General features: G+C 36.7%; 1 protein-coding gene across 10 annotated transcripts in view; it reads left to right on the top strand.

The window, feature by feature from the left end:
• LOC137234572 (plasma membrane calcium-transporting ATPase 2-like) overlaps window positions 1–15,566 on the top strand; it is a 2,440,841-nt gene that overhangs the window by 1,894,261 nt on the left and 531,014 nt on the right. For 9 of the 10 annotated variants that reach the window (XM_067758033.1, XM_067758039.1, XM_067758029.1 and 6 more), the window contains one exon: window positions 7,701–7,712. The exons of the other annotated variant lie outside the window; for it this stretch is intronic. In XM_067758033.1, the coding sequence (XP_067614134.1) occupies window positions 7,701–7,712 (12 nt within the window). The remainder of the gene's footprint in view (window positions 1–7,700; window positions 7,713–15,566) is intronic. 10 annotated transcript variants of the gene reach the window in all.

The raw sequence follows: 15,566 nt of genomic DNA on the forward strand, positions 1-15,566 counted from the left end.
GCCAAAATACTGCTCTCAGAATTGCCACGGGCTGTCTTCTTATGCCCCCAGAACACCATATGCATAATAAGGCGAGAATACTCCCCATCAGGGAAAGAAATGAGATGCTGACCAAACAGTTCCTGTTGAATACCCAGAAAGCTGAGCATCCCAACAGACATCTGATTGATGAACCAGCACCGCCTAGGGGATTAAGGAGTCATCTCCGTAAGCATTTTGAGGAAATACCGCACGTGAGAACCCAGCCGTATGAAGCGAAAAAACACAAGCAGGCCCTTGGTGAACTCCATAAACAGGCGTCGAACCTTTATGCCGGTAATTGCCCGGTGAATCCAGTACTCAAAGAAAAGTATCCAAAACTCGCGGAAGAGGAACGCATACTCCCCAGAGAAACGCGTGTCACTCTTGCTCAACTTCGTTCTGGATACTGTAACAGGTTAAACTCTTACCTATCCAGAATCAACCCCGACATACAAAATGTATGCCCCGCTTGCAATGTGTCCCCACATGACACCAACCATCTCTTTAATTGTAACTGTAATGTGGAACCAACGCCTCTAACAATCCTTTCCTTATGATCCACCCCTGTTGAAACACCAAGTTTAGAGGATATTGATGACAATTTGTGATCGGTCGCGGCTGTTAGGGGGGGCGAAACATTGCTATAACAACAACAGTGAATTTGCGTTTTTTTTATTTTTGAAATACGTTTTAAATCGTTTGTAGTTTTTCATGCAAAAAAAAAATTGTTTTGGTCCACAGGTTTCGGAGATATCGCTAACGCATCTCAAAAAAACCAAGAACGCAGCAATTTGGAAGCACTAAAAATACTTTTCCTATAAATACAAACGATGAAATTGATTGTATTGAAATTCATTTTTTTGTAGTTCTTATAGTTACTCCGAAAATATAATACATTGTGCGGAAACCAAGCAATTTAAGCAAATTTAGATTTTTTCTTTTTGAAATAGGTTTTAAATCGTTTGTAGTTTTTCATAAGAAAAAACATTTTTTTTTGGTCGACAGTTTAAATAAACGTGCCTAAATATTTATATTTATTTCTAATAACTAAAGGTGATTTATTTTTGTATTAACAACGACTTCCATTGTTTGGACACATAAAGTAGGAAGCCTGTTACTCCAAAAAATTATTTTGGGGTTGTGATTGATGGAAGAGCATAGTAGTTTTAACTAACGGGTAAACGGAAGGTACAGTGGATGCAAAAATGTTTCATATCTTTAAGTGTTCTTTTTATGTTTTCGATATTTTCATATATTCCAGCAATTCCTTTGATCTTATTTGTCATGCAATTTCTGCGGCGGCCGCCAAGACAAGATCGTCATGACTTTTATGAAGAATTATTTTTATTTTTATACCGGGATTGTCACATGCACAACCTTTTTGGGTTTCGCAATTACTTGATCTTAGAGAGCTTGGGTACCTACTTTCATAATTTTAAATTTGCCTACTGCAGTAAATATTCAATTATTTTCACCAATTTGTCCCTAAGGACAACTGTGTTTTCCTTATAAATTTCAAGTCCTTGATTGCCGGCATTTCATGTATGCCTGATCGAATATTGTCCTAAGTCAATAACTTCCTCAGCCATCTGGTTGCTTGATAATTTTTCTACGCTAACATTTGTCTATCCTAAGATGAAAATGAGCGCGACTAGTCTTTTATTGCAAATTTATATAGCGCTACACATATATTTTAAGGTTTTCTTTGTGACTTTTCTTCATTCTTGCTGTTGTTATGGGCAGGTTTTGCATATATCCACTGACATGAACTTTATCGGGGCTGTGGTATAAATCTTCTTCCTTGACAGCCTTTAAGGATGTTATTTTGATAACTTCCATAGGCACTACTGCGGTATTAAATGTAAATTATGCAACTTCTTGATTTGCTGTTCACTTTAGGCAGGGGTGCCTTTACTGTCAATTGCGACATTTTGAGATTTACTATTTGAGGTATATTTGGATTGTTTATTGCTCTTCCTTAGCTTTGAGATGTGTTTTAAAATAGTAGGGTGTAAGTTTAACAATAGAATTCCTTAGATACGAGCTTGAACGAGTTTTAATTGCCTATATTTAAATTTCATATAACTTTTGAGTATCGTGGCTATTGCAATGATCAATAGCCCCATTACGCAGATTAAAACTGCTAACCAAACATCTGGAACGTTTGGCGAATTTTTCGTATCTATTTCGGTTGGTGGTTCATATTTTACTACTATATTTTCCGTTGATTCCGAGTTTTCCTTCCCTAATTCATAACCAGCTATCGCTATCATGATGCCTTGAGCTATCCTAGTCCACCAAGCCATTTTGAACCTTCTGTGGTTACTTTCTTGTTCCAGTGAAAATAAGGGGTAAATTGCAATTTTAATAAAATTTGTTTGATTTTAATCTTTATCTTAAATATTCCAGTTTATTTATAAGCTTCGTATTATAGAATTGTAAGTCTAAAATTTTTAAATTAAAAATGTTTTTATTTAGGTTAAAAGGATTTTAACATTTCAAAAAAAATTTTATAATCTACAAGCTTAGTATAGTTTATTTTCTTTCATAGTCAATTTAATTTTAAGCTTTCTCGGGGAATACCATTCGAATCATTCTCACGGTTTCTTCTTCCCTGGTTGTGGGATTTTTTACATCCTCAATTGTGGGTTCCCTATTCATGTCTATCTTTTTCCAAAATGGTTTTAACCATTTTAATTCCTTTTCGTAATCTACTGTTCCTGCGTCTAAAATTATGTTTGTTAGTTTGTTTAGTTTGGGCAAGAAGGAAAACAAATGTGAAAAATAATATTTGTGAACTGACAGCTGAAATAATGACCTCAAATCAGCTGTGGCTAGCACTTGTGCCATAAATAGTAAATTGTTCACTTTCTCTCCATTGATTTGTTCACTTTTTCTCTTTTGCAAGGGGAACTCGAACTCCATCTGCTATTTTTCTGCCAAGCCCTCTTATTCGGCATGTTCGTCGTTTTGCTGGTAATCAATTGTGGTGAAAGTTAATGGTATATTTTGCGCATCACAAAAATAAACACAATAATAGCACTGAGTTAGACAGAATTATTAAAAAGAAATGGGTTCACGTTTCTGCTTATGTTGCATAATATGCTGCTAAAAATCGACACAAAAAACCTCACCTGCATCAAGCTCGTGAATAGCGGGTATCTCTTGATAGCTTGTGGAGTGTTAATTTCCAGCTTATTGTTACCTCTGCGCTGTATGACAGCATCCTCAATCCATATGGCTGCAATTTATCACTGCCCCGCTACAATCGTACATTGTTTTTGCTCATATCCCCTAAACTATTAACCAAAATAGGACTTTCTAAGCGTCATTCGAAATAATTTCAAATTGCAACATTTTTTCCAATGAAATCTTTGTATCGTTCATGACTTTAAAGTTGAGCCGGGGTTCGTGCACTGCTAGAGACCCCCGTTTTCCTAAAATATTATTTCAATATATCCTATGGCAGTACTTCGGAGCACTGCCACGCTATAACAAATTTCTGTCATGCTACGAGTACGAATTATATGAGATTTTTTTAAGCGAAGTTTCAGCACTCAAACAAAATTTGATGGAATGACGAAGGGATTCTTATTACTTTAGTTTCACAAATTTTTGACCTGATCAACAATAAGTAATTTTTTAAAGATGTAAAAATCATATTTGCAACATTTACATATACAGCGACATATTTAGTTATATCCTTGTTTAGAGATAAAAAGGCAAAGTCCTTTTCTCCCGACCTTGCATTTGGTTTTCACTTTTTGTATTTCTGGGTTTTCCTGAAGTTCTTAGATTAGCCACAGTTTTTTTTTTTGCTGATGAGCTAATTTATTGATAAAATTATGCAATTTTTGTAAAATCATTTCCACGCTACATAAGCTGAACCAGTTTTCATCCATGTTACCTGCTGTTATTCAATGTGTTTCCAATAAATACCGAGATTCCATCAACCACGTTAGAACAATTAAACAGTGCATCATTAAAAAGTTGTTTAATTTTCTAAAAAAAAATAAAAAAATAAAGACTTTTTGGACTACCCCGCTACACAAAATTGCAGCGTAAATTTTTGCCGCCAAACTGCATACCGAGCACAACTGGACTATTTATTTAAAACTATATATTTTTTTCTCTTAACCTCAAAATTACACGAAAAAAATAATTCACTAAAATTTCATTTACCTCTTTCTCCAATGCTGAATATTTTTCCGCCTTTCCCAGAGTTTTGTTTTAAAATGTTTGATATATCCAATTTACAAACTTTTGATTAAATGACATAAAGTGTTACTAGATAGTTTAAGAAACTAAGTTTCATACAAAAAATCTTTTACACAGCACCGCAAAAAAACTTTGTCAATGTTAAATTTATCACGATTTTGGCCATATGTGTCCTGCTGACATGCATGTCCGACCTTTCCAGTTTTTTTAGGACTTGAGATCAGCTTTTTAAACGGAATCTTAAGGATAGTGAAGCCTGTGATTACTACTCTTAGACAAATCGAACTTTTAGTTTAAAACCCTACTTCCCAACCCAAAAAGAACATTGCATATCTTTGCAAGATTAACAAGAAAATAAGTTCGACTCATAAATTTGCAGCACGTAAACAAGTGCAATATAGTTTGAATCACTCAAAAATAAATTGTGTTTTCATTTAAATGAGACCACACACATTTTTGCATGAGTTATATTTGCGTTCAAGTTAAAAACTAACATATTTACATGTTTGGAAACAATTTTATCTTTTTGATAATTCAGTTTATCTCATTTCTACACTAACAACACAATTGAGACATTTGCCGTCTTTAAGTGAGTTTTACAGCTCTAACTCACGCTCTATTCTCACGGGAATGCTCTGGATCATTGAGAGACTTGAGAAGCAGATGTCGTGAAATTTTCGCACACGTGAAATGTGATAGGCAGATGTCGCCGCTGTTTTTCATTTAACTCATACGGCGAAAGGCTAAGCAGTGACATCTATTTTTGAAAAAGTTGGTATATTAAAGGCCGCATTGCCAACCTTAAAATAAGTAATTAACAAATTATCTGGCTCACAAATTGAACCAGACTTCTATCTGGATTTATCTGGCTCAAATCGTTTTTGTTGCATTTACATGCACAATTATTTATCTGGCTCAGGATTTTGCCACCGGATGATAGCTATTATGTCTGTATATTAATTTGTGTGTTAGGTAGATTTTGTTTTTGTAAAGTTTCTTTTTCGTTGCGAATGAGAAGCTTTGTAGACTCGGGCTCAGTTTTACATATTTATGTTTGTTTTTTTAATGGTGTGTTCAATTTATACTTATTATTTAAGAATTCATGAGCTTAAAACCGGCTTATAATAATTGAATATTCAATCATTATGTTTTTCTAAGAGAAACTGAAGACAAAGGAAGAAACATTTATTTGCATATTGCGATGGTACCATTTCGAAAAGCGCCATGAAATCATCATCAGGAAATTTCGTAATGTTATCAGAGGTTTCACCGAGATTCGAACCGAGAATCACACGGTAAAACTGCAGTTGCCTTAACCACTAAACTATCCTTCTTGTATTTGTTTCCTTGCTTAATTCAATTTATCTCATTTTTACACTAACAACACAATTGAAATATTCTCTCTCTATTTTAATTTGTGTGTTATGTAGATTTTGTTTTTGTAAAGTTTCTTTTTCGTTGCTAATGAGAAGCCTTGTAAACTCGGGCTCAGTTTTACGTATTTATGTTTGTTTATTTAATGGTGTGTTCAATTTATTCTGATTATTAATTAAATATTCATGAGCTTAACACCGGCTTATAATAATTGAATATTCAATTATTATTCAATTATTCTGTTTTTCTAAGAGAAACTGAAGAGAAAGGAAGAAACATTTATTGGCATATTGGGATGGTACTATTTCGAAAACCACCACGCAATCATCATCAGGCAATTTCGTAATGTTATCAAAGGTTTCACCGAGATTATAACCGCGAATCACACGGTGAAACTGCAGTTGTCTTAACCCCTAGACTATCCTGCTTGTATTTGTTTCCTTTCATAATTCAGTTTCTCTCATTTCTGCACTAACTAAACAATTGAGATATTCTCTCTCTATTTTAATTTTTGTGTTATGTAGATTTTGTTTTTGTAAAGTTTCTTTTTCGTTGCGAATTAGAAGTTTTGTAAACTCGGGCTCAGTTTTACATATTTATGTTTGTTTGTTTAATGGTGTGCCCAATTTTTACTTATTATATAAGAATTCATGAGCTTAACCCCGGGTTATAAAAATTGAATATTCAATTAATATTCAATTATTATGTTTTCCTAAGAGAAACTGAAAAGAAAGAAAGCAACATTTACTGGCATATTGCGATGGTACCATTTCGAAAATCGCCACGTAATTATCATCAGGCAATTTTGTAATGTTATCAAAGGTTTCACCGAGGTTAGAACCGCGAATCACACGGTTAAACTGCAGTTGCCTTAACCACTAGGCTATCCTGCTGGTATTTGTTTCCTTGCTTAATTCAGTTTATCTCATTTCTACACTAACAACACAATTGAGACATTCTGTCTCTATATTAATTTGTGTGTTATTTAGATTTTATGTTTATAAATTTTTTTTTCGTTGTGAATGAGCAGCTTTGTAAACTCGGACTCAGTTTTACATATTTATGTTTCTCTCTTTTCAGTTTCAACATAATAATTGAATATCCAATTATTATAAGCCGGTGTTAAGCTCATGAATTCTTAAATAATAAGTATAAATTGAACACGCCAATAAACAAACAAACATATAAATTTTACTAAATTAATACGGATGGCTTTGAATAACTAATTAATTTGCATCTGTCCGTTTGATACATTTTTTGCTTGGAAATTGAAACATTCTTTCTAAGCTCGATCCAGCACTGCTATTTACTTCTTAGATCTCAAGCGTTGTTTCTATCCATTCGTTCAACGGCAGAACCATAACGTTTTTAACAAAAATGGAATTTTTTGTATGGAAAAATTCTGTGTTAGTATCGAAAGCCAGCCAGTATGTAGGCGTAACTAGAAAAATTTGAATTCACCCAACGTTCAAGAGTACTTGGAGAACAGTATTAAATACGAACTTGATAATTCAACAATTATCATAGGTTGGAGAATTAGTAGAGAATGATGTTGGATAACTGTTGAAGAATTACACACTGCAGGGAAAACAGTTAACCCAAAACAAAGCTAAAATGAAATGTTCCCTAAAACGGTCCAAACATTATTTGGCAATTATATTGATAGTTCACAATTTTTAGTTATAGTGAAATTTGTACAGTGACAGTGCAAATTTGAAATAATAATAATGAAATAATACACAAATTAATAAATATATCTAAATGTTTTTTAAATCCATTTACTTATGTATGTATTTACAAACTATATTTAAAAAATAATTAATAAATTTAATTTCTCATTTCTTAACCGCTATTAAACAACACCTCGATTGATTGATTCAATGGCCGATTGATCAAAACCCTCAAAACAAACCAATACAAAATATTTTAAATCTATAATCGTGAATACTGATGCATGTTAAAATAATAATAATAATAATAATAATATAATTTTAATAATAAATATAATAATAATTTTAATAAATAAATATATATTATTACAATAACTATTAAATAACATTATATACATATCTCAACTCAATAAACAGATTTCAGTACCGGTAAGAAGTTTTTCCTTTGTGTGACGTTATATTTCACGTTTATTCCTATATTATTACTAGCCTTTACCCGCGGCCCCGTCCGCGAGGAGAAAATAAAATATATGGGCTATTCACGTTAGCCTGCTTATCAAGATATCTGTTTAAAAATTATTTTTGTCAATGTATTTGATTTTTGTAAGAGAGTAAAAAAATAACTAAATCAGCTGATACACTGAAAGGCACGCTTACATGAATAGTACAATACAGTTTTTGCGAATTAAATAAATACATTTTGTTTTTAAGTTAAATTAATTGATATGACAGGGGGAAGGAATTACTATTCATAGAACAAAGGAGTGAAACTAAGATTACCTAAAACCAAAGAGAATTTTTTAGATGAAAGTAGTGTTGCTTTTTCGGGTATTTAGTTGGTTAAAATATTACAAAAAGTGAAATTATAGTTATTACAGTTCGTTACAGGATTCATTTAAAAAAATCGAGAATACATAGAACGAAAAAGCTGTGTTAGATATTAAAGATAAAACATACCGAATTTTAATTCCGAATAATTTGCAGCGAATCCATGGCCATAAAAGCTCATAATTTATAAAGGCATGTTTGCTGAACTACCGGTTTCGAAGAGTCCTTAAATGATCCCGGAAGGGTCCCAAAATGATACCAAAATAGTCCCGAATTTATCCCGACGGTATCCCGGACAAATCCGAAAACCATCCAAAAATGATCCCTGAGGAATCTCCAAATGATCCCGAAATATGCCCGAAATAACCCCGACGGGATCCCGAAAACTATACAGAAATGATACCGGAAGTATCCCCAAATGACCCCGGAATACTCCCGAAAAAGTCCCGAAATAAACCCGACGGGATCCCGGACGGATCCCGAAAACTATCAAGAAATGATGCCGGAAGGTTCCCAAAATGATCCCGATGTAGTCCCGAGAAAGTCCCGAAATGATCCTGACTGAATACAGGACAGATTCCGATAACCATCCAGAAATGATGCCGGAATGGTCCCCAAATGACCCCGACAAAGACCCGAAATTACTCTGAGGGGGTCCCGAAAACCATACAGTAATGATCCCGAAAAGGTCCCGAAATTACCCTGACGGAGTCCCGAAAACCATACAGTAATGATCACGGAAGGGTCCCGAAGAGATCCCGAAATAGTTCAGAAAAAGTCCCGAAATAAACCCGACGGGTTCCCGGACTGATCTCGAAGACCATCCAGAAATGATGCCTGAATGGTCCTCAAATGACCCCGAAATAGTCTAAAAAAATTCATGAAATGATTGATGGGATCCCGGACGGATACCGAAAACCATCCAGAAATTATGCCGGAAGAACCCCAAATGATCCCGAAAAAGTGCCGAAATAACCCTGAGGGGATCCCGAAAGCCATCCAGAAATGATACAGGAAGGATCCCCAAATGATCCCGGAATAGTGCCAAAAATGTTCCGAAATGACCCTGAGGGGATCCCGGAGAGATATTGAAATGATCTCAGAAGGGTCCCCAAATGATCTTGAAATAGTCCAGAAAAAGTCACGAAATGACCACGACGGGATTCCGTAAACCGTTCAGAAAGAATCCCTGAAGGATCCCCAAATGACCCCGGAATACTCCCGAAATAACACGGATGGGATCCCGGACGGATCCCAAAAACCATCTAGAAATGGTGCCGGAAGGTACCCCAAATGATACCGAAAAAGTCCTGAAATTACTCCGACGGGATCCCGGACGGATCCTGAAAATCATCTAGAAATGATGCCGATAGGGAACCAAATGATCCCGTATTAGTCGCGAAATAGTCCGAAATGACCCCGACAGGATTCCGGACGGATCCCAAAAACCATCTAGAAATGGTGCCGGAAGGTACCCCAAATGATACCGAAACAGTCCTGAAATGAAACCGACGGGATCCCGGACGGATCCCGAAAACCATCTAGAAATGATGCCGATAGGGAACCAAATGATCCCGTATTAGTCGCGAAATAGTCCGAAATGACCCCGACGGGCTCCCGGACGGATACCGAAAACCATCCAGAAATGATGCCGAAAGGGTCCCCAAATGATCCCGTATTAGTCGCGAAAAAGTTCCGAAATGGCCCCGACGGGATCCCGGACGGTTCCGGAAACAATCCAGAAATGATGCCGGAAGGGACCCAAAATGAGGCCGAAAAAGTCCCGTAATGATCCCGGAAACGATCAAGAATTTATCTCTCAAAGGTACGCAAATGATCCCGAAAATACCCTGACAGGATGCCGGACGGATCCCGAAACCCACCCAGAAATGATACCGAAATAGTCCCAAAATGATCCCGGAATAGTCCCGAAAAAGTCCCAAAATAACCCCGACTGGATCCCGGAATCCCGAACAATATACAGTAATGACCCCGGAAGATTCCCAAAAGGGTCCAGAAATATTCCCGAAAAAGTCCCGAAATTACCCCGACGGGATCACATTGGGGATTAATAACTAATTTCATTCAAACCCACTTACAGGTTCGAAAAATCAACCGATTGAAACAATGTGACCCAGAAATTTTCGTAATTGAATTCTGAAGATCGCTAGATTCTTAAAATTAGTTTGTTTATTAAACAATTTGTTGCAAAATAGCCTATTCTTTGCAGAAATTCATATTATAATACGTATTTATGCATCACTTTCGTGACATACAATTTTTGCTCAATACTTAAGAGATAGTAGGTATTGCTAATTGGCATTCGTTTTGCAAAATTAATTTGTTTAAACAATTTTTTAAAGAACATTTTACAAAATTGTTTTTTTTTCTAAATTTATTTTCTAATTAACTTTAAAAATCGGGCGATGTGAATCTCTTCAGAATTCAATTATAAAAATTTCTGTACAGAAATGATTAAAATCGGTTAATATTTATGATATGTAGGTGGTTTTGAAAAGTTCGTCCCCAATGTGTGGACCCGTTACGGATCCCGAAAACCATCCAGAAATGATCCCAGAAGGATCTCGATATGACCCTGACGGGATTACAAATAAGGTGAAGCTAATTATAAAAGCATGTTAATAAGGCAGCAGGCGGGTTGAAGCGAATGAAGAGTTAGAAACAAACATACTGATAAAGCTAATAAAAGCGTTCTAATACAAACAATTGAAGGAGGGAGGAAGGCGGGAGGAGACGGAGAACACCAATGATCGTCTTTCCAAAATTGTTGAGATCTCGATCTGTATGAGCCAGATACCAAAAATTATTGATTTAGGAGAAAATTTACATTGAGTTATAACAATTTATAGATTTTGCAACAATGGGGGGAGGGGGGGGGGGGGGGGGGAGGGCGAGGGTATCACTGCTCACTTTGTAAGCCATAGACTTATATGACCCATTGAGTTTGCAATATTGGTGAAGGTCAGTATACGTAAAGTTATAATGTGTAAAAATTGTTAAAAAGTAATTATGCCAAGGGGTCGTGGGACCGCCGCCCCTTTCCATGTTCGGAAAAAATTTCGCCAGTAGAATATTGTCTCTGTCCCAAATTTCATCAAAAGACGAAAAAATATGATAATTAAATTATAACTGTTCCTAGGGGGCGGCGACTTCCCCCATTTTCAAACACATATAGCTAGTAGATCCTTCTAGACTATTGGCTATATGTGTGCCAAATTTCACCAAATCCGCCCAGCCGTTCTTGCGTGATTGAGTCACAAAAACAAACGTCTTTGTGTGTCCAGACTTTCCCATTTATAATAGGACTCAAAAAGAAACAGCTGTTAAAGATAAACAATGCATTTCTTCAGTTTCTTAGTAGTTTTTCTTTTCCATTATTTTTTTGAGTCATAAACCACCTTTTCATTGCCCGGGTCACATATATATATTAGATGTTCCACTTTTACTAAACATTTTTATTTTATTCCGTTTTGCAATTGGCCTATCGAATTAACAATTTACATAACAATAAAATTCGTTTAATACATTGTCTGTATAAATGCTCAAACGCATACGAGATTGTGAGGAACCGCCAATGTAAAATAATCTCGCGCAAATGATAAGAAGTATGTATTGTAATTGATTGTAATATCTTATAAACAAATTGAATTTAGAATTCTTACAAAATCCGATTTTGATAGTGCAGCTTAGTTGATGAAGAGAACAGAGGATTTAAATCTCTTAGTGCACGAGCAATAGGCGCATTGCTAGCATATTGTGTTCTAAAGTTTTCCAAATAAAAAGGGTAGAAATTACGAAGATTTCTCTGACGAATATTAAAACTAATCCGCTCAAGTAACACTGGGCAATCAATAATGCCATCAATAACGTTGAAAGCAAAGGAAAGCGAGAGAACTTTCCTTCGTTTTTCCAGCGAATCCAAATTAATTAGCTAACTCCGATAATCGTAAGGCGGGACAGGCTCCTCAAACCTTAAGGGACGTAGAGCGTGTTTTAGAAAGACCTTTTGAACTCGTTCAATTCTACTTATCGAGAGTTGATCATATGGTCTCCAAATGAAAACAGCATACTCTAAGTGTGATCGAACAAGAGAGGTAAATAGTTGCTTAAGCGTATAGGGATCAGAAAACTCCCTGGAGTTTGAACGAATGAAGCCGAGAACGTAAACGATTTTGAGAGTATTAATTTTATTTGGCCGTTGAAAGTAAGCTTAACATCAAATACCACTCCCAAGCCCTTAAACTCTGCTACATTTTGCAGCACATCATTAGCAATCCGATACGATGTATCGAGGATGCTTAGACGCATGCAATATGTCAAAAGAAAACATTTCTTTATGTTAAGGGAGAGGCGTGACTTCTCACACCATCTATGAAGATTATCCAAATCGGTCTGCAGATGAAAGGCATCTGATGTGTCGCGAACATTCGAAAAAATTTTTAAATCGTCAGCATAGAGCAAAAATTTTGAGTGCGAAAAGCATTCACTAATGTCATTAATAAAAAGGAGCGGACCTAGAATGCTTCCTTGAGGAACGCCTGAAGTGGTAACAAAAGGGTTCGAGAGTGCACCATCAATGGTATCTACGCAACTTCTGCCGGTTAGGTATGATTTGAGCCATAGTAAAAAAGATGAATGGAATCCAAGGCATACCAATTTATGTAATAGAATCGTATGATAGACTTTATCAAACGCCTTTGAAAAATCTGTGTAAATGCAACCAACCTGGAGTCCTGACGAAAACGAAGAAATACAGAATTCGGTAAAGACCGCTAAATTAGAGGTCGTTGAACGACCCTGCACAAATTCATGTTGATTGGGATTTATCATAGCCTTGACAGTAAAGTATATTTTTTCTTTAACAATCCATTGAAACAACTTCGAGATGCTTGAGAGCTTGGATATTGGCCGATAGTTTCGAACTTCGCTTTTTCTCCCACTTTTGAAAAGAGGTGTGATTGTAGCTAGTTTCCAATCGTTCAAAAACGTCCCTGAAGAAAAGGATTTATTAAATATAATCTCCAATGGAGTAATTAATGCTGGACAGTTTTTGAGAAAAATCCATCCCAATCTGTCTGAGAAGAAGACTTGAGAAAAACTAAACCCTCCGTAATATCGTTAACGGTAATTTGAAGCGCACTGAAATTAAGAAATGACGGAATATCGCCAGAGAAATCAGGAGACTCTCCAACATCAGATACGTAATTTGACCTAAAAAAGTCAGCAAACAGATTTTCTGCTTCACATGGGGTACCGGCGAAGTTATTATCGTACTCAACCGACGTGGGAATGCTTGAGGCCGCCTTTTTGGATTTCACGGAGTTCTACAATTTCTTCGGATTAGATTTAATATTTCTCTCCATACTACTGAAATAGTTTTTGTACAGCTTGTTATTCAGAGACTTGAGTTTCTTCTGAAAATGGCGGTATTTAACAAAATATGCTGAGATACGAAATGCCTTATACTTCTTAAGAAACTTGTTTTTAAGATTTTTTAATCGTTTCAGGCACGTGTTACCTCAGGGTGATTTTTAACATCGCTTCCTCTTTAAAGATATATTATTGAGACAAAATTTATTCATTATTAGTTTGAACTTAAAGAAACAATTGTTAACGTCAAGGCCAGAGAGTAGATCCCCGCGCAGTCGAATTCTAGAAGAGAATTGTTTAAACTTAGATAATCACAAGAGATGAAATTAAAAGCTAATGTATCAGTATGAGATAACGGTAAAAATTCGTAAAAAAGTATCTTAATTTCTAAAGCGGCATGATGAATACTTTCATTTTATATAGGAGACACACACTTAGATACGACAGAATTAACATTCTCGGAAACAAAGATAAGATCTAAGAGTTTATTAAGTTGATTAAAAATTCCATCAATTTGCTTAAAATTTATACTCATGGTGAGTAATTATGTTGTTAGCTAAAAGGCTTGAATTTGCAGAATCACCATACCAGATAATATTGCTAAAATTAAAATCGCCCAAAACGCATAAGTGATTGTCGCCCAAATTTTCAAAAGCTAGACTAGTCACATTATCCACATGCGCTTTATATAAATCAACGTTACTCCCTGAGGCAATCAGATTAGGTTAAGGTTAGGTGGTAGCTGCCCTGATAAGGATAGCTCACTTCGACAACACGAAGATCCGTTGTGATACCACATACACCAAAAATAACGGTGACTTAGATCTAGCTACTTAGAGAATCATTGAGTAGCAACGATAAAGCTCCGAATGATTCCGATCTCAACTTAGGATAAATCCTCGGGAGATTCAAGTGAATAGCGACCGAAGTACTTTCGCCTAGTTCTGGCAAAAGCTGGGCAATCAAGCATAAAGTGATTTGGTGATTCCACCTCATCGTCCTCCATACAGCTGCAGCAGGATGGAGTTTCCAGTATATTGAGACGTACCGCATGTATACCCATGGGACAGTGCTCTGTCAAAACCCCAATGACCATTGATAGGTGAGCCTTGGTGAACCCAATTATTTCAGCAGACCTCCTGCCATCTAATTTCGGCCAGAAAGATCTTGCTACCCTGCAACGTTTGCGGTGTGACTCAAGGCCCAGCTATGGAGGAGCAATCCACAGGTGGCCAGCGTAATCCCGAAATCCCTACAGCCATCTTCATCCGGTTCAATTGTACCGATGCGGGCTAAGAGATCCGCTTGAAAGTTACCCGGGATATCACTATGGCCCGTGACCCAGATAATCTTAATTGTAAAATAATTCGATGCAATCGCAAGCGAGGTCAGGCACTCCCGACCACCCTCGATCCCACTGTAGTTGAGCTCAAGGCCTTGATAGCCGCTTGGCTATCAGGGTAGATGTTAAATTCCCTAACCTTAGTTGCACTGGATAGTATTCCATCCACCGCATCCTTAATCGCAGAACTTCCGCTTGGAATACACTGCGGTGATCAGCCAACTTAAACTTGCGGCTTACATTTAGCCCTTGACAAAAGACCCCCCCCCCCCAACCTTTCCGTCCAACTTCGACCCATCCGTGAACAAGTTAACCGGTCCCATGCCCCAGATAATTCCTCTTCCCCACTCCTCCCTCGGGGGAACGACTGGGGTGAAGGTTGCATAGGGAGACGTCATCCGCATACAATAGGCCGTCCTGTCGGGGATAAAATTGAAATTAGTAAGAAGGCTAGAGTGTCCGAAGTCAGAAAGCCCATAACCCATATCACGAAGCCTGACCAACGATCGGGCCGTGGCTGCCTTTCTCACAATATCTACTGGATGTATGTTCAGCATGATATTCAGTGTCAAGGTAGGTGTTGTTCTCAGAGCGCCACTGATACCAATCAGCGCCGTCCGTTGCACTGACACTAACATTTTGGAGGTGCTCGCCGTGTCCAGGGCTTTCCACCAGACCAGCACCCCATATAGCAGAATCGGTTTGACGACCATCTCATAAAG

Source organism: Eurosta solidaginis, chromosome X (assembly GCF_040869045.1).
Source record: "Eurosta solidaginis isolate ZX-2024a chromosome X, ASM4086904v1, whole genome shotgun sequence".
In the NCBI taxonomy this organism is placed as follows: Eukaryota; Metazoa; Arthropoda; class Insecta; order Diptera; family Tephritidae; genus Eurosta; species Eurosta solidaginis.